Source organism: Drosophila simulans, chromosome 2R (genome assembly GCF_016746395.2).
Source record: "Drosophila simulans strain w501 chromosome 2R, Prin_Dsim_3.1, whole genome shotgun sequence".
Taxonomy (NCBI): Eukaryota; Metazoa; Arthropoda; class Insecta; order Diptera; family Drosophilidae; genus Drosophila; species Drosophila simulans.
Window position 1 is genome coordinate 4,573,667 of NC_052521.2, and position 19,337 is coordinate 4,593,003.

Below are 19,337 nucleotides of genomic sequence, written 5' to 3' on the forward strand. Positions count from 1 at the left end.
AAAAAAGTATGTCCTACTAAAATTTTATCTTAAACAGTAAGAACATTTTTAAATGTTAGTTTCTATGTGACCTATATTCTAAACTGCACAGCTAATAATTTTGTGTGAATGGCATCTGTACGATTTCTCGAGATCTTAAAATTACCACGATCTATGTATGGATCTTCTGGATTATTGATTTCAGTAGGAGAGTAGATATGCTTAATGGGAACGAAGTCGATTCCTTCTAAGTGTTTTTAACATATTATTAAATGTATAATCAACAATATTAAGTAAGCATGACATTTAAGTCAAAACTTTCACGAAAGTGTTTACAATATACACCTTAAAATAGGATAAAATTAGAAATGAGTTCAAGCCAGAGAAATGTGCTGATGGAGGAGGATACATCCGAGGGTATGATTCACCCAGATGGCTTAGCCAATGACCTTATAAAAGGAGTTTTCAAAAATTATCCTGAACGGGGTCTCCACGAAGAGTCATCCTTCAGTGTGTCTTCAGGTTCCTTACCGAAGTGCAAGAGTAAAATTGATAGTCGTCTAGATTACTGGAAGAACATGCTTATTCAAAGACGGGCGTTACAAGAGAGACTGCGAGTCCAACTGGGCAGGACTCCAGAGGACATGATCCTTAATCAGCAGGGAAAAATAGTGAAACGATCCATAGGAGGCTGTCTGGAGACCGTAGGACTACCCAGCTATTCAGCTGCCGAAATTTTGGGGTGTAAAGAACTGAAAATGGAGGAAGCGGATATTACGCCTGAGCTACCACCCCAAATCCGTAGTTTGGAGGTGGTGGGTAGGAAGATCCAGACTCATTGCTCGAAAACGGCCGATCTGGTGGGCTGTACAGAGCCTTTAGGTGCGAGTGACGCTGTCGAGGTGGCCCAATCTACAGTGACGATCCAACAACCAGTTAGCGGACTTGGCGTTCGCATCAATGGAATTAATTTCTGGCCCCATAATCCAGAGTTCTCTCCCACCATTGACCGAACCTTTGCTTGTCAGCCCTTCCAACGTCACCTGCGCCCCATCATACGCATCGAAAACATTGGAAGTCAGGAGCTGAGCCTAAAATGGAAGAAGGTTAATTTCTTCTCGAACAACAATACCCTTATGGAAGCCGATCCGGATGACTTCGTTTTTGATGTGGCTCCATTCGTGCTTCTTCCGGGCGAGTTTCGTGATGTTACGGTTCTGTATCAGCCGCGCTGCGTGGCCATTGTAAAGCAGCGCTGGCTGCTATCGACGTGTCCACGCATCTTCTTCTGTCGTCCTTCTGGTTTCACATTAAACTTGAACGGTCGCTGTACTCCCCCCAAAGAATACTTGGACCGCCTCAAAATGGAGAAGCTTCAGGTGTTGTCGTATGCGCCGCCGCCCCCTCTCCAACAGCAGACAGTGACCCTCTGTCCATATGAACGGGAGCTGGAGGAGCGGGAGGTTTTCAACCGGCGGAACAGAAGCTTCCAGTGCCTAACTCACCAAGATTTTGAGCGCCTCATGGCGTTCTACAAACGGGTGAGGCCTCCAAACTCACATGTTTCTTCCTGGGACTACAGTGTGCACTCGCTAATCCATCTGGTGTGTAATAGTCGTGACATTCGGCAGCGCATTAAGCACTCTTCGGAACTGGCAAACTTGCTAGACGGCTTGCGGAGAACATGTCCAATGCCACTGGTTAAGGCGGACTCAGTTAATAGGCTGCGGAACCGCAATCAATCAAAAATGATTTATGTACGTGGAATACTAGGTAGTTTACTGGAAGAATGGGAACAGAGGGTGCAGTTCCTTAGGTCGAGGGTCGCCCACGAAGACTCTAGTTCCAGTTTGCGGGAGGCCAATAGCATTCTCCGGTCAAAGTCATTTATGGACTCAATCTGTATGCAGTTGCACGGATTGATTTGCAGAGCGGTCGAGGATATTGTGTCGGTGATCGAGAGCACCGTCCAGATTTAGTTGTCGCCGAGCAGACAATACACAACAAAGCACCCGAACATATGACACTTAAAAATACAAAAAAAAAAAACAAATAAAAATGAATAAGAGAAACGAATCTGGGCTACTGCCGGGCTCTCGGCACCGCTCGTGGTTGCAGTCCTTCCTCAAGCTCACGGAGTCCTGGAAGGAACCCAATTCCCAGAAGAACGAGGTGGAAATAAAGTCTGACTCCACACAGCTTTTATTCCGCAAGAACAACACGCTTAAGGATGTTTCGGATCGGGATGGCAAGCAGCTAGTGGATGAGATTGTCCACGGCATCTTCGACAAGAAGCAAGGTACCATCACGCTATCTGAATCGGAGTGTTCGCTGCAGGAGGACATGCAAGAATCCCTGAGCATGGACCCTCGCCTGAAGTTGTGGTACAACACACTCGAGAACCGTGCGGCTGTGCAGGCCAAGATCCAGCGGAAGCTCGGCCGCCGTCCCGACGAAATGCTGATCAACGTGGGCAGCACAGTAGCTCCCAGGGATCGAGGTACCGTGGTGCGGCTTCTCGACCTTGCCGGTCGCATGAATCCCACTACCTTGGTCCAGAAGAAACCTGCTGTTCTTTCCGCCTTGATCACCAGCAAATGCAAACTTCTACCAGAACTGCAAGAGACGCTTCCGTGTGCCGAGCAGACCGGTCGGGCGGACGTGGAGATCACCGGGTTAACCCGTGCCACCAAGCAGGAGATCCTGGGCAGGGCGTACCAACGGCCCGAGATGCCCACTCCGTGGCAGAAGTCGCAGATGCTGGAGAATCGTATTGAGAACGAGAGCAGCGACATAAAGCGCGTCATCTCGTTCTTTCCGAATCTGGACAGACTGGAGGTGGTGGGTGGGCCCGTTCAGCAGGAGTTTACCGACGGCGAAATCAGTCGGGTCGAGCGGGTGTCTTGCGACTCCATTTTCAGCGTGAGTAGCACGTCTCAGATACTGCCTGACGAGGAGCAAAAAGAGGAGAGCCCTTCCAGGGCAGAGCCTGACCAGGGAAAAACTGGAGCTGCGGTTTCCCGTGCAGCCGTTAAGATCAACGGTATGCTGTTCGTCAACTCAGGAAAGCGCATCTTTTTGCCCGAGATCGCAAACGTTTTCTTCGAGTGCCATCCGTTCCAGAACGTGGTCAAGGAGGTGGCTTGCGTGGAGAACGTCGGTGGTCATGTGCTCACCTGCCAGTGGTGCTCCGTCGAATCAAAGCGTGCCCCCAAAAGCACTGCCCAATTCCATAACTTCCTTATGTCCCAGGCCAACTTCACCGTTCTCCCAGGAGAGGTGCACGTATGCCGAGCGCTTTTCAGGCCACGTGGATGCTACCTGCTGAAGCAGCGTTATGAGCTCCGCATTTCTCCCAACGTAATCGGTTCTGTGCGCGGTATTTTCTTGGCCCGGCTTACGGGACACTGTACTCCCGCGCCGGAGTACACAAACAAGCTGCGGCGGCATCAGCAACTGCTTACGGACAGGGCGAAGATGAAAATGACCAGTGACCTGAACAAATACCAGGCTTCCGTAGTGCCCCTTTTGCATCCGCCCGAAGTGATATGTCCTTATGAGCGAGTTTTGGATGAGAGGGAGGTGTTCAATGTAGAAAATCCCGGCTACAAGTGCGAACGGTTTGATGATCTGGAGACCTTGAAGTCACTATACAAAGCTCTTAAGAAACCGAGGGAGCCCGCTTGGGATCTGCGCCTGCAGACGGTTCGTAAGGTAATCCTGCGGCTTCCGGAATCCTATAAACGGAAGTTCTATTACGAAAAACTGGTCAAAGTTCAGGAGGAACTAAAGCTGTGTAGAGGCAGAGATTCCCCTACGCATTTCAGTCGGAATGACGAAAGGATTCGGTCCAGGTTTATCTACGTGAGGGGGTGTATAGGCAATGGCATCCAGGAATGGGAGGAGATGATGGCGTCGATGGAACTGAGTGGCCTCAGATTGGAGATAAGTCACTTTCAGCTAAACGAGGAAGAAGGGGTGCCGCCATCCGACGGGGCCGATTATAATGGCAAAGGATCAGAGGAAAAACCGTGGATTCAGCAGCTGCGTAGGAAAAACCCATATCAGTATCTCTTGAAAAAACTGCGATCGAGGAAATCTTACAGGGATAGCCTCTATATGCAGACCTACTCGCACCTGTGTGACATGGCCGAGAACGTGGTTTCCGTTATCGAGAGCACCAAAAACGCTTAAAGTAGCTCTACAAAACTGCTTTTTGCAGCTAGTTTGCAATGTTAACGTCCAAATTTAATATGACCGAGAAGTAATAGGAAGTTGCTAAAACTCTCGCAAAGAAATAAAGAAAAACTCCCCAGGGATGGTCTATTGATTTGGAAATCTATTAGCCCGCACGGGGTGGGAACTATTTCCCTGCCTGGGGACACACCTGTGCCCCCGATGTGGCGCCAACTTTTCCCATTACGATGGCCCTTTATGGGCCAACAAAATTGCCCATTTCACGGGAGGAATGTGGGCCCACACCCCGCAACCCCCATAATGCTTAATGGCGCGCAAATGCTGGCCGGAAAAGTTTGGCAGCCGACTTCGATTTGAGCTAGTTTGCATTGATTTGATGACACTTTGGGGCCCATTCGATTCCGCTAATAAACGAACCACGTCCAGCCCCCTAAACTCCAGCCATTCCCTCCCAGACTTGGCGTGTCAAAAAGTTGTCTGCACCTTGGGGCTGCTCTTTTGACGTTTCCCTTCCAAATGGTGTCTGATGAAATGTGGCAACGAATGAGGCCGTTATGTTTGCAATTAGCCAAATTGATTTTTTGATAGCGTCAACGCTATCCAACTATAATCCCCATTCTTATACTCAGCCCGTATAACATATTTATTTTGGCCCTTATAAGACTCAGCTAATTGCCTCCGACTTCCATTTTCGTTTCAGGTAAGCCAAGCGCAGAAACCTACGCAAGTATATTTCTTTGATGACCGGCCCCTCGGGAGCTTCACACGCCGCCGATCCACAATTCAAAATGCCATAAATCATGCATCATTGAGGCATCCCAGGCTGTGCAATAAAAAGCGGCACGCAGAAACGCAGTGTTTCCGTTCACACTCAGCTTCTAATTAGCCTGCGCTGAGATGGCACTAATGTGCGGCCTAATGATCTCCAGTCGGCATGCGATGATGGTGACCAACTAACATGGTCAGCTGCGAATCAACCTTGAACTCGTCAGCTGGCCAACACGGTTGACATCGCACTTTTTGTCACTTTAAGCCCAGCTTGCATGGTGGTTGGGAAGTATTTTAGCTTTCAAACCGACAGACTGACAAGAGGTTTGCCTGATCAGATATTCCATCACCTAAGTACCGGCTTTAAATGTTGCTTAAGTTATATCTTTGGTCACATCTAATTTATAAAAACCACTCTTAATCACTCAAAAGGGATTGGAAAAATCGTATTTCACGGTTACCATATTAAAAACTCTTTTGGGTACCCATCTAGTGTTTAAACTTTCAAATTATGGGAAAATTATGATGCACTTTGTCACTACGTGGACTGTCGTGATCACAATGATTTATTTAGTTTAATAAAGAAGTGCAGGTTTTTCTTACTTTATTATTTAAAGTTTATTACCCTTTAAATACTATAAATTTACAAGGTGTTTATTAATTAAAGTTATTTAATTAAGATTTGAACAGCGCTGCCATCATAATACGGCTGTATTTATAACTACAAAATTTTTACATCCTTAGGAAGGTAGATTACGCACTTCTCTAATTATGAACAAGAGGTATTCTATGTAAAACCCTATTATTGTCCAACAGAATCTTGAAAAGTTGTTCAGTTACTTCAGCATCTAGAATTTAAGAAATCTTTATTGCTTGCAAAAAGAAACAAGAAACTTATATTTCGACATCAGACTTAACCGATAAAATATTAGGAGCTCAGATTCTACACAGAATCTTACGCGCGAGTCTACATGTGCATGATTCTAGATATGAGTGGTAACGAAGCATACTTTTGGGATGGTAATGTAAGCAATGGACCTATCAAACTAGTTCGATGTTGCGGACTGAGTTGCAGCTTATGATATTTGGCTTTTTATATAAATTTCGACAATTTTAACGACGAAATCGGAAACAAATTACTATGAACTATATTGTTATAGTTAACTACACTTTATATGATCGTATTTTGGCAGCTCGTTGAAAGAACACTAAAGCAGTTCCACAAACGCCTTCATCGAACACGATCCACACAGCCAGGGATCAAACCACACAGCAATCCACATCTGGGTGGCAGGTTCGATCAGTCTGAAAGCGTCGTCAGTTGCGAGCGGTTTACACCTGGCAACAGGTGCGGTTAGTCGTCGTGTAATCCGTCTGATCGATCGATCGATCGCGCGCTCTTCGGCTATTTCAGTTTCGGTCCACGTTATCTTGCGCCAGATCTGTCATTTACCGTTTTTCAGCCAGATCGGAGCAAAGTGCACAAAAAGCTACATCAGAAAGCTGCTAACTGAAATCGCAACAAATGCATAAAATTGACAAAAGCCAGTGAAGTGCAATCCATAATCCATATCAGGCCCAGCTGAATAAGTCTGGCAGAGTGTTCCTTTTGTTGGCCAAGTGAATTAATGCAACAATAATGCAACAAACGCTAAATTACGCTAAAAGCACGGGATAAGCCAAACGGGCAAGTGAGGTGTGATTTAAGCCATGTTTTCGCCTGGGGATTGTCAACGCACACGGATACCAGCAGATACTCAAACTCAAACTCCTCCACGGATACAAACGCTTTCGTATAGTATTCTTATTCAGATACAGATACAATCGACAATAAAATTACATTAAAAATCAAATGAAATTCGAGACCGATTGATATGCGAGGCACAGACGTCGGTCCGGCTGCCCTAGCGCAATATTTTTATGGGATTATCGAAGGTCGAGAATCTGTTAGCCAAGGTGTGTGGCTGGTACTTAGCAAACGAAAGACTTGAGCAACGAACTTTGGACATGCCCAGCTCGACGGTGTAATGGCTTTCATAAGCTTATGCACATTACACGTCAACCGAAGTGCTCAGCTTGATTTATTTAGATGCGTTAAGTTTTAATCGCCATTCGCAGCGCACTTTCACCAACTTGCTGCAGCCTCGCGGAATGAAGTCATAACCAAATAGGCTTACGACCCGCTCCAGCACATAAAACATGACTCGTCTAGCCATAAAAACACTTGCCAAAGCCCGAAAATAATTTGATTACCGCGCACAGCTCTCGGCTTTCTCCGCCGCTTGATCCAATTAGTTTTCGGTGGGCCACAGTGCAGATGGAGCTGAGGATCTATGGATCTGAGGATCCGAGGCAGCTGCCACCCACAGAAGTGTAATGAAACGGGCTTACATGGCGGCAATGTGTCAACAATGGCTTGTTAGCAATTGCTTTTCAGCCCAGTGTGTGCGTGTGTGGGCTGCGGACAGGGGCTTGCAGCTGAAAACACCTTATTGACAAGAGACATTTGACTCGAACTGCACGTGTGTGTGGGCCGGGGTTGAAATTTATCTCCGATTTCTAATTGCCTGACATGCCAATTTGAATTTAAAGCGCACCGATAGTGGTTCTGCGGCGCATTCCTCCGCGGTGTATGTACATTGCCCAGGCACGGTGGCCATAAAGCACCAACGGAACACTGCAATTCGCTCTGGTCTTTTATGGCCCGGCCAACTAAATCAATTTTCGCACTGCGGCTGGCTTCGGGATTCGATTCCGGGCTTTATTGAGAAATTCTTCATAATTATGTAGCGTCGGCCGGCGGCGGTTCGAAATGAAACTGTTGTTTATGGCCGAGTTGCGGCAACTAGTTGGCTCAATTATGGCGCTGCAGCATCAACTTTCTCCCTCACTTTGGGCCAACTGCCACGGCTGCTTAACCCCAATCGACGCCTCTAACTGACTAACTAACTACTAACTAACTGGCGTGTTAATTTGTTGGTTAGTTTCCTCCGCACGCAGCCATCTAGCCACAATTGCCGGAGCATGAAGGCAAGATGCTCGGCTATCTGAGATACAAAGCAGCTAAAGAATCCCGCCTCGAAATAGATTGGCCACTTTACAGTTATCGGCTTGGTTTTGTTAGCATAACAAAAGGTCCGAGTGGGTCAACAACCTAACCTTCGTTATGTCAATCTCTGTGTCTGTGCCCCAGCATTTGCATATTACACATGTCTCACGTCCATTTAAAGACGCAATTAACGAACCATTTCCCAGCTATTCATCATTGGCGAGCGAATTTCGGTCCGTAAATTAATTAGGCCGCGTTATGAGCTTTTGAGGCGGGAAGTCGTAAATAAGTATTGGATCCGTCGATGGACGTATGCAAACGCCAATTTGAACTGTCATCCTGTCAGCTCGCGTTAGTTTCCCAACCATCTTCCAGGCAGATAAGAACGGGTTCCCCGGAAAATGGAGCAACGTTAGCTGGCCCGGCTCGCTCGTTTCCTCTCACTCAACGCCGTTTGATTGCATTTGACATTTAACACGAGTGCGCTGCAGATTAGACCGGCAACTGCCTGCCGCCCACAAGGTATCCATTTTGGAGGCGTGCCGACTCGATTTTCATTTCACTTTGTTTTCCGCGACATCGAACGATTTTCGAGCTGGCAGCGATCGGGTTTTATGTGAGCGCAATAAAAACCCGAGAAGGAATTCCATTTCTGCTCGGAGCAATCAATTTCGATGGCGACAAAGGCGTTTAGCACCCCGCTCCACCGATAAGCCAGGCGTGAGATTATTATCCGAACCAATGAAATATGAGGCCCAGACAATGGCTCATTAGATCTCTTGGCTTTCGCCCAAACTAGTTTGGCTGGCGGGCCTAAACTGTGTAATTATTACGGCCTGGCCCAGCCGTAGCTTTCAGAGTCTCAAATTATAGTTCGGCGGTAAAATAGACAAACAAGTTAATCCATTAGCGAGTGAGACATCCCGCCTGACTGCCAAACAGAACCGGAAAGAATCCAGCTCCGCAGACCGCTATTGGGTGCATATCTCTTATTGTTTATATTGTCTCCCTGGCGGGATTCGTATGGTAATATCGGAAAATGTGCCAGCTGCATAATAAATTATGAAACTTTACAGTTGCAGCCGCGCTGAATTGAATGAGTTGTCACGTCTGCGGCTTTCTAAACCACTTAGGTAGGCAGTGATAAGTCCATAGATATGTCAGATTCTGTGGCGCTGAATGGGGTTCTTGATAACTTGATAACACAATTTCAACCCGTTCAAAAGAGATTTTCCGGGCAAATGCGGCTCAAGTGGGCGCAACACTACACACAAAAGGTTGAGTGCTGCGGTGAACGGCTTAACTGCGCGCTGGGAAAGTAAACCAAGACAAAGCAATTGACTTTTTAACCTGCATTTCTGTAAATTACACTCCGAGAAAAATCTACATAAATAGTCATAAAATTAATTGCGCCTGTCTGCCATTTTCCACGCAGTTTCCCAGCCGCCGGCCATGAAAACTTGAGCCCCGGCAAATGCCCGGCAATAAAAGGCACCATAAAGCTACCATACTTGAGTTTATGCCGTATGCAAGGGGGGACACTCCTGGTCAACTGGGTAATTCCGACTGGGGATTGATGACAGAGCCGCCGGCCATTGAAACTAAAGTAGAGTCGTATGGAAAATCGCAGTTAGCAGCAACTTCTGCATTTGTCTCGGCTGAGGCGTGTGCAAACGCGCATACGCCCCGTTGGCCTAGTGCGATTTCAATCAGCCACTTCCAATGGGTCAGGCATTATCAGATATTAACGCCGGCAATTTGGCATCGGATAAATTACGCGACAAGCATCGATGGCGTCACTTACACATGTCGAACAACCGCCATCAATAAATACTAACGGTGCCTTGCGGCATCAACTCCACATCCACATCCAAAGCGCAACACTCCATCTGGCATATGGCATCTTGGATCTGGGATCTGGGATCTACAGCCTTCCATCTTCTGCCTTGGACCAACCGCCGGAAGTCTTTGTTTGGGCATTCGTTGGCCGCCCGGCTCCAGTTTTTCTTTATGATTATTGTGTGATCGCGTTTTAATCGCATCGGGCCAGAGCTCTTTGTGGCACATGTGAATCATGCACAAGTGCCGCTTTTCCCATTCGGAGACCGGTTTTCCCCACTTACCCACTCATTGGGCTCTAATCACACCCGCTGTCTAACTGCAAATCTGGCCGGGATCGCGTGCTGCGGCCCCGACTTTGTTGCGGTTGGAAATCATCTTCAATTTCTGTGCTAGCCGGAAGCCAGTTGCTCCATTCGGGCGGTTATTATTGCGATTCTTCTTGTTTATAATTCAATTATAGTCCTCCTCCGTTCCGAGCCTCGAATTCTTCTGCGCGAGTCTGTCGAGTTTTCTGGATGGAATGTGTGCCTACGCTGCGTGTGATGCATGCAGAGAAAACGCTATAATTTCTCTATTTGGATATAATTAATGCAAAAACTGATCTATTTATGGCATTCTAGCATGAACCTTGAATTGAGCTACTCTCGAATTCATCATGAGAATGGACATATTATGACAGTTTTCGTTTAGCATTGAAAATGGTCCCGTTGGCCGTTTAACTTTAAATTGAGTTGTCACTAACGAACTGACATCATTCCGTTTTCAAGCTGTGTGCTGGTACCTGTGATCTTTGATCTCAACTCTTTGGTAATCTGATAAATATTGCCTCCGCTCTTGATTGACAGCTTTTCCCTGGCATTGATCTCATAAATATGAGCCGAGGCCTCGCTTTTTGTCGACTCCATTAAGGGGTCTGCGAGCACTAAGCTAAGAGCAGCTTAATGCACTCTGGAATTCCCAGATACTCGCAGCTAGAGATAGAGATACAGATACAGATGGACAAACACACACAGGATACATGTGGTACGTGGATGACGGTAAGCTGCAATTGCTGCCGAGGCATTTGGCTACCACTCAAGCAGCTGCGGCAGTCGCCGCTGATGGCGATGATGATGAAGATGAAGATGAAGTTATTATTATCTGACAAGGGCATCGCCGCCATGGAAACTGCAGTGGCTCGCACTTAGCGAAGCTGTTTTCCACGTTTTCCGCCGATGCCTGCCGCCCCTACGTGTCTGCTGTCTTTATTAGGGGCGTGACTAATCGGCTCGATGCCTGATGGCCGATGCCTTATGGCTTATTCCCGATGTCCGTCCGGTGGCTGCCATCACCATCTCCGCTCTTAGCCATTAGCCATTAGCAGTGGTAAGCGCGTTCGCTTCGCTATTTGCCTTACATCCAATCACTATTAAGGGCTCAAGCTGCCAATTCGCAGTGTCTACACAAATTTGATTAAGTTTCCTCCTCGAGCAGGCGGCTTCCGTGTTCGGTTTGGGGAAAGTGTTATGCTAGTAATGCCACGGCGATTTTCATCTTGTTCGAAAGTAAATTATAGGCAATCGATCAAGGTGGGGTGAGCAAGGCTTTTGTCTAATCTCCAATTTCCAGTCGAGAAAGTTGAGTTTTCCTCGGGCTGGGTATCTGTATCTGAATTGAATAAAGTGGTATTAAAAAAAAAAATAGGACAATGCCACTAAAAAATTATGCGCCTATAAATATTGATTGTTTATAAAGCGATTTCAATTAACAAGTTCCTAATCAATGCAGTGACAATACCATGTATTTTAAAGAATGTATGTAACGCACAAAAGAGTACAAAATCCTTGAGACGCCACAAACAAACGCCGAATTTAAATAAAAAAGTGTACAGAAAACTACAATCATGTAATTAAAATTCCACTCGAAGCTAAATTTACGAGGAAAATGTGAAAAAAAAACATGTAAAACAAAAGCGACCAAAAAGCAGATACAAGAACAGAATGACACTGCCGACAAGCAAAGACAACGAGAACTGAAAAATAATTACGGGCCCAGAACAATAATAATAAGCAACATGAGCAGCCTGTCAACCGGTGGAGGAGCAGGAGGCTCCAGCGGAGGACCGGGGGGAGCAGATGCCGCCGCTGCTCCTGCTGCTGGCCAGGCAACAGTAACGGCCACTGGCAACATGGAGCCGGCGATGGTGCCACGTACCGCCAATTTGCTGGCATGCAAACAATGGTGGCGCGTCTGCTTCTTGTACGGGGACCAGCAGAAATATTATCGACAGCTCTATAGCAAGGCGGCGGCCCAGCGGCTGGCGGACGCTAATCAGGACCCCGACAATGCCCGCGATCGGGAGTACGACACCGTGGACTGCGATCTTATCGCCGGGCAATTAGATGCCGTCGAGGATGCGGACGATGGCATCGATCTAGGCGATCACTCGTCGACCCCGAAGGGCGGTGCGGCGCCGGCGGGCCGTCCGCTCTTCCCGCTCTCCTCCTCGCCGCGGCGCAGCAAGAAGCTCCTGAGATCCCTGCGAGCCCATGTGCGCGGGGAGAAGCTGCCGAAGAACGACACCACGACGGCTAACGAGTCCAGCGAGGTGACCCAGCGGAATGCCAGGGTGACCGTTCTCGACGACCCCTTTCTATTCGGCATCGACGCCGATCACCTGGGCGATCTCGTGGTGCGGGGCAAGCGGTACAGTCCGCTGGACGCCACCGAGAACATGGCCAGGTTCTATGCGGAGCAGGAGGCCACGGCCCAGGTCCTGGAGATCATCGAGCAGGAAGAGGAATCTCCCGAGCAGGAAGCTCCCAAGCCCGCCCTACCACCCAAGCAGAAGCAGCAGCGTCCTGTGCCGCCACTGCCACCACCACCAGCGAACCGGGTCACCCAGGACCAAGGAACGCAACCTGCAGCACCACAAGTGCCCCTGCAACCCCTGACCGCCGGCGATCTTCAGTTTCTAAACTTGAGCCTGCGGCAGAGGAGTTTACCGCGCAGCATGAAGCCGTTTAAGGATGCCCACGATATCAGTTTCACTTTCAACGAACTGGACACGAGCGCCGCACCGGAAGTGGCCACAGGAGCCGCCCAGCAGGAGTCAAATGAGTGAGTAGCCATTTCCAGCCAGTCCATTTGTCAGATGCAATTTGGCCGCCCTTGGCAGCCGCCCTTGGCAGCCGCCTTTCCTCCAAGCCTGCTGACAATTTAAATGCATAAGTTTTGTTGCCGCGGTGATTGATTACCAGGAGCACCAGGTTCAGAAGGAGCTGCGGCAGCAACTTGTTGTGCAAGACGTTGCCGAGGCAGGAGTCAATGAACACACATTGCGTGTTCTGCGACCAAGACGAACCGCAAAATGCACGCAACAAGCTGCAGCCAGCAACATCAGCTACTCCGGCAACTTGTTCTTGTCTTGGCAGCCAGAAACTAAAACTCCGTAACCGTGGTGACATCCCTTCCGAAAATCAACAGGGAGAAAGTACACCAAAAAGATGAAAACAAAAAGAGCTTTATGGGTGATTTCATGAGTTATTTTTTATAATTGAGATCATCTTTGGCATTGATCATAATATCGATTTCAAAATTTTATTGGTTTTCACAAAGTATTCTCTCATATCATATTTAACCTTGTAGAATATATGGCATTTCACCAGTAAATCTCAATTCTATTTGTTGAAACTGCCCTGGGAAATTAAATATTGAATTATTAATTATGAATCTTTAGACTTCAGGTTTTGCGGTTCTGCCTGATTTCGTTTAACAGTAGCACACTATAACGAGTTTCAACTGCATACTATTAACTATAATCGAGATATTTTAGGGCACCTTTAGGCAGTTTCCTTTACTTTTTTACTTAAACCATTTTAAAATATTATACAACTACATAAACATCGTATTAACCATTATATTATATTACAAAATTCCTCATAATACTTCTGGCAGAAAGTATATTTGAAAGATCTCACAATATGTACCGATGTTTTGTATAATTTTTTGGTGTTAGCATGTTACAGCTATCCGTAATAGATGGATAGTTAGATTCACCTCAGCTTCCACTCGAAAAAAGTTTTGCAGCCACTTTGCCCCAGTGTGCCTCCATCGCCAGTCTGGTTTCGTTGCGCTGCGTTGCACTCTGGTGCCGAGGACCCCTGCCCCACATCCCTTGCTTATACGCATCACTCACAACGGCGACGGGGCTCTGGGTCTCCACTTACGCGGCCATACTCGGGTTACGCATACGACGCAGTGCCTCTGGGCCGGCGGCACAAACGACAACTGCCAAAGTGTGATTTACCAGGGGCCTTTGTGCGTCCCTCGCGGGTCCCGATCTTTCGGCAGATCGGTTGCAGCGGCTTATACATAGTGTACATAGTGGGATGCGGTGGAAGCGGCGGAAAAAGCGAGGAGCTGGCGCAATTTCAGAGCTCTGCTCTGGCGAGCTCCGCTTTAATGTCATGATTTTGCATAATGCCATGCAAATATCGGGCCCTAAGCCTAAGTTATTGTGTTTTGCGGATGGCAGGCACGCAGCTTATGAAATATGGCCGCGATTGTTTTCCCTCAGCCGCATGACATTTCCTCCTTTTCATTCTGCTAGGCAATGGGTATCGTACCTGGGGTGGGTTGGAAAAACAATATTGGCATATATTTCCATGGACATTTAGGGCTCTGATTTAGTATGCAGCCTTTCGTAGCAAACAAAAGACTTAGGCAACGAACTTGCGCGACTTGGGAAACTGAGTTGGGGAAGAGGCACAACTCAATTAGTTGCTGGCCAAGCTCATCATGGCACTGCTGATGGCGATGACGACGATCAACTTTGGCAACCACAAATTAGAGAGCAAAGCCAAGCTCGGGAGCTGCATTGCCAAACGGCCTGCTAACAGGAACCGCCAGCTATTCCAAGCGATTCCAAGCGATTCCAGCAAGAAGGCAATCAAAGCATAATTAATAATAATAACAGACGCCGTTTTGATGTGCCTCTGACACGGCTTCAACCCGATCTGTCTGCAATCCGGTAGCCACACGCGATTCTTCATTCTCAGTTCTCGCTTCTCGAATCTCAAATCTCGATTCTCAATTCTCGATTCTCGCCCAGAAGCCCACAAGCCCAGCGGCTGCCATCGATGAGAGCTCCACCGCATTCGCATTAGTTCCCAGATCTATGCAAAACTGCGGATTTCGAATCTGGTTTCGCCTGGCCTTTTAATTGCCTGGGCCCCAGAGCGCCTAATGAAGATATTAAAAAATTGCACTGCAATAATTTCTCCGGCTGTGGCCGAACGAATGGCTTCTGGTTCGTTCGCATTCTGCGCAGGCAATTAACTTGTGTTCAGCTCGTGTCTAAGCATTCAATTCAATCTTGGCTGCCATCGAGTGCCGCATAAATCTCGAGAGCTTAACCGGGATCGGGATCCTCGTCACGGCCGCGTCTCCAATTCGCGTCAAGGGGCGGAATCGGGCGGGAACGCATTTACGACTTGTTTGGCAGTCGAAATGGAGAAAACGATCGGATGCGTTCGAAGTTACTTAAGAAATTCTCAAAATATGGTTTTACAGCCATCACTTCTTTAGCATCCGCGGCCATACTTAATATTTATGGTCTGTTCAGGGAGCGGAAAAGTTGGTAGATGTATTAATTGATGGATTTAGCTAAAACTGTGTTGCTTTGGAGTGGAGTTTTGTTTCAGGTGCTAACTACAATAGTCACAGAAGAAGCAACACATCTCTGAAATGCATTTAAAAGTTGTTGCACCTTTTAGTCTCTAAAATATATAACAAAAAAAGGAAACCAGTTGGATATCTAAGGATAAGGGGTTTCTTTTAAATTCCAGAAACCCAACATCGAATTCATCAGTATTATAATTTTTTAAGTTACTGTTAGTTTCATTATATGCGGCTTATTACTATTAACTGTTTCTCAATAAAGTTTTATTGCTATTAAATATTTTCCGTACTTTTACCAATTCATACTCTTGTACTTGTGCATTCAGATTCTCATCGATGGCATTGCCACATGGACACCAACCACCACCATTGCAATCCTTCGCAGCCCATCCATATTGATTTTGGTTTTAATTAACAAAGCCATTAGGGGCACTCGCCTGCGAGTTGCAAATGCCTCCGCCCCTGACAAATGCCGATGCTTTTGTGGGCGTGGCCGGGTAGCTGGCTGTGTTGCAGATGCAACTTAATTGCAACAGCAAAGCGCAGCCAGAGCGACGCTGATGGCGGCGGCGGCGGCGGCGGCTTGCATGACTTGGCCCAGACAATTGGCCAACTGGCTCTGCAGCTCCGCGGCTCTGCGGCTCTGAGCCGCTTAGCTCCGCTTTTAGCCGGCGCCACGAAGTGCGAGACAACAGCGACAACAGCGCGAAACAGCCTTTGTGATTTATTTATGCACGGCGATAAAATATGATTTTGTTTTCGTTTTCGTCATTTTGGCTCGCAGTCTTTTCACTCGACTACTCACTCGCTGGTAATGTGAAAATAAACCAAGGCCATTAAGCGTCTCCGCTCATGTTGGCCATGCTAATTGCCCCAAAGTGGCGGGCGGTCGATGGGCGGGGGTCGGTGCTCGTTGCTCGGGCCATGTTTATACGCATTTATGGCCAGCAGAACTGCGTCGCATATTAATTGTGTCTTGGGAATGCCAGTCACTCCCCGTTCCCCGTTCCCCTTTTCCGCCTTTTTGGCCACGCGGTTCTCAAGCCTCTTAAGCCGCTGTCAAAATGACAGCGAATTGAATTCGGTTTTCGTGGGTCCATGACTTGTCTGCGCCCACATCAAAGCGATTTGGATCAGTTTGTTGTTATATACATATAATGTTTGGAAGTGCGTCAAAGCAAGTGCGTTGGGTTGAAGGGATTTTCTGGATTAGTTTAGCCAAAAGTAGACACTTGACTGACAGATCAAGACAAACACGGGCGAATTCCTCGGCCGCGGAGTCGCTGGAATTCCCCGCCCACTGGCAACTAATTAATAAAACATTTAACGCACTCACACAGACACGCAAGGCAATAAATTAAGGGGGGCTAAAGGCGGCTAAAGGCGGCAGCCGCATCGCAATAGTGTGCAGTGGAGGGGCAGTCGCGTAATTTTTATTGACAGCTTCACTTTTTGCATTTAAATTGCCTGCATGCCACTGCACAACCAGCCACTTGCAACTAGCAACCTGCAACTAGCAACCTGCAGCTTGCAACTTGCAACTGGCAACTGGCAACTTTGAGCAGAGTGGCAAGATTCCGCCTGCATTAACACTCTTTGCATTCCTGCCTCGTTAGCTCTTGAACTTGCCTCCGAGCGGGTTTGCAGCGATCCAGTAACCGCGATAAGGGGGCGAATTATCATTGTTCGGGGGAGCTCGAGGGAGCTCCGAAGGCGGAAACATAACAATTTAGCCGCACTTATATGCTAATCTGCCACTGCATCGCCACAACTCGAGGGGCAGATGACAAATCGACGGAGTTGCCAGTCAAAGGCCTTTTTGCGGCTATTATGGCCGCAGATTGCAGCCAGCAACGTGCAATGTGCTGCATCACTTCACTGTCAGGGCATCTCATAAAACGCAATTAGCAGCTAATTATTTTTGCCATGTTGCTGTTGCCAGGTTGTCAACGAGCCTCCGAGAACAGTTAGTGCAAAAGTGCAATTTACCGTTCTAGGTTTTTGTCAAACAACGATCCAAATCAGGAGATAAATCGGCGGTCTCAAGTCGGTGCACATAATACCCTACGTACGCCACTTTTCATAACTCAATCTCTTTTAGCTGTGTATTTTAGTTAAAAGCTCAAATAATTCTATTTTAGTAATACAATTTGTTTAGAAGGTATTATTTTAATTAATCTTCCCCAATCCCACCATAAACATACCGTCCGATTAGATCACTTTGTCTGTACATAACTCATTCTAATGAAGCAATTACAGCTTCCAATGCCGCAGATACCAGGATTGATTTACTCCTGCCGAAAGCAATCTTTGACTTGACTGCCTTTTAGAGTCAGAACCAATTCTCCATGGGATTGGTTGCGTTCTGGCTGAAACCCAGGCACTCCGCACACTCCGTTTCGGCCCGGCCAACTTGCACTCTGCGTAGGCAGACGAACACAATTTCTTTGCTGCTGGTTTTGTTAATGGCCAAGAATTTAGATTCCAATTTTAGTTGGCCATAAATCAAAATAAGCCAACATGCAGCGGGAGCGGCAGGAGCAACTGCAGCAGCAACTATGCAGTTTGCTTTATTACGGTTAATTTGTGAACAGTTTTGTTGCGATGCAAGCCACATAAATCAAATCAGATTTGGCTGGTGCGGCTCGATGCCGACATGTTTTAGCATCCGAATGTGTCATTAATAATTATGCCTTGAATGCAGTTCGGTTGTTCATGGTCCGTGGATAAGCACTGATTTATGCTCCGGACGGATCACACGTTTTCCGGCCATCTATCGAGTGGAAATCTCACTTAGCTGACCTTCGGGCCAGACGGCAGTATCCGCCGCCAGATATGAAACCTCAACAAGATGTGCCAACACTCGAAGCGTGATTTCCTTCGCTCGCCGTGTTTGCATAGCGCGGAATAAAAATCAATCAATGCCAATTTGTTTACCAAATCATCATAAAAAGCCAGTCCAAGTCCCAGATGAAACTACTCGGCCTAACGGACGCATCGTTCGGAGGAGAACGAAATGTAATTATGGTCAAAAACAAAATTGAGCATAATCACTCCAGCAATAAAGGCAGCATTAATGTATAAAAATCGAAGCATCAAAAAAGTCGTAGAAAAAACCCAGAGACGACAAGGAACAAAAAGCATGGGGCTGAAAGAAGAAACACAGCCAAAGACACGGCTTCAATTAAAAAGGCAGATGGAGAAGGGGTTCGTTCCATGGGGGCAGAGGCTGGGGCAGGGGCAGGAAAACAAGTTCATAGACCAAAGACAACGACCGCAGAAGCGGCCGAGTCTCCGGATGAATGCCGTGGGCCCCGACTTGGAACACACACAGCCACGGATGTATGGTTATGTGGTGGGTTTTGGATGGACGCGGGGTAAAGGTATCTAGAGCGGGGGATCTGGAGTAGGGGATCGGGAGGCACTACCTGGTGGGCGACTGAGAACAACGCGCGCGTTTTCCACCAGCCTATGCCTTGATGTATTAGCCACAAAGTTCGCAATTAATTGGCGGTTGCTCGAATAAAAATAATGCCTTGAATCAATTACCGTGAAAACAAATTGGAACTTCTCCCATCACCGCCTTTAGCTCACCGAATTTGCATTGATGATGCAATTTCTCTAACATCCATTACGGAGGCGAGGTTCTGGCACGAAAACCTGATCGTGGCGTCGTCGCTGGTGTTAGCATGTTCCAGCGAAAAGAGGCTTCGCGGTGTCTTTGGCTCCCAGGAAAGATGGTCGGGATGGTCGGCATGGTCGGGATGGTCGGAATGGTATGGGGTACCTCAATGTTGGCCGCTTGGCACACAAATTGCTGGCATAGCTGCGCTGCCGTGGC

At 47.4% G+C, this 19,337-nt stretch overlaps 3 protein-coding genes across 5 annotated transcripts in view; all 3 read left to right on the forward strand.

Moving 5' to 3' along the window:
* The window catches only part of LOC6733345 (protein prickle), a 60,083-nt gene that overhangs the window by 30,087 nt on the left and 10,659 nt on the right, over window positions 1-19,337 (forward strand). The window contains exons 1-2 of one of the 3 annotated variants that reach the window (XM_039292361.2): window positions 6,217-6,640; window positions 11,603-12,934. The exons of the other annotated variants lie outside the window; for them this stretch is intronic. Coding sequence (XP_039148295.1) covers window positions 11,889-12,934 — 1,046 coding nt within the window. The 5' untranslated portion in view covers window positions 6,217-6,640; window positions 11,603-11,888. Of the gene's footprint in view, window positions 1-6,216; window positions 6,641-11,602; window positions 12,935-19,337 lie in introns of those variants that run through there. 3 annotated transcript variants of the gene reach the window in all.
* On the forward strand, window positions 288-2,103 carry LOC27206149. The gene has a single exon (XM_016167571.3). The coding sequence runs from the start codon at window positions 348-350 to the stop codon at window positions 1,956-1,958; it is 1,611 nt and encodes a 536-aa protein (XP_016026250.1). The 5' UTR covers window positions 288-347; the 3' UTR covers window positions 1,959-2,103.
* On the forward strand, window positions 2,038-4,298 carry LOC6733343. The gene has a single exon (XM_002080364.4). It carries the CDS (start codon window positions 2,038-2,040, stop codon window positions 4,171-4,173), a length of 2,136 nt encoding a protein of 711 aa, XP_002080400.2. The 3' UTR covers window positions 4,174-4,298.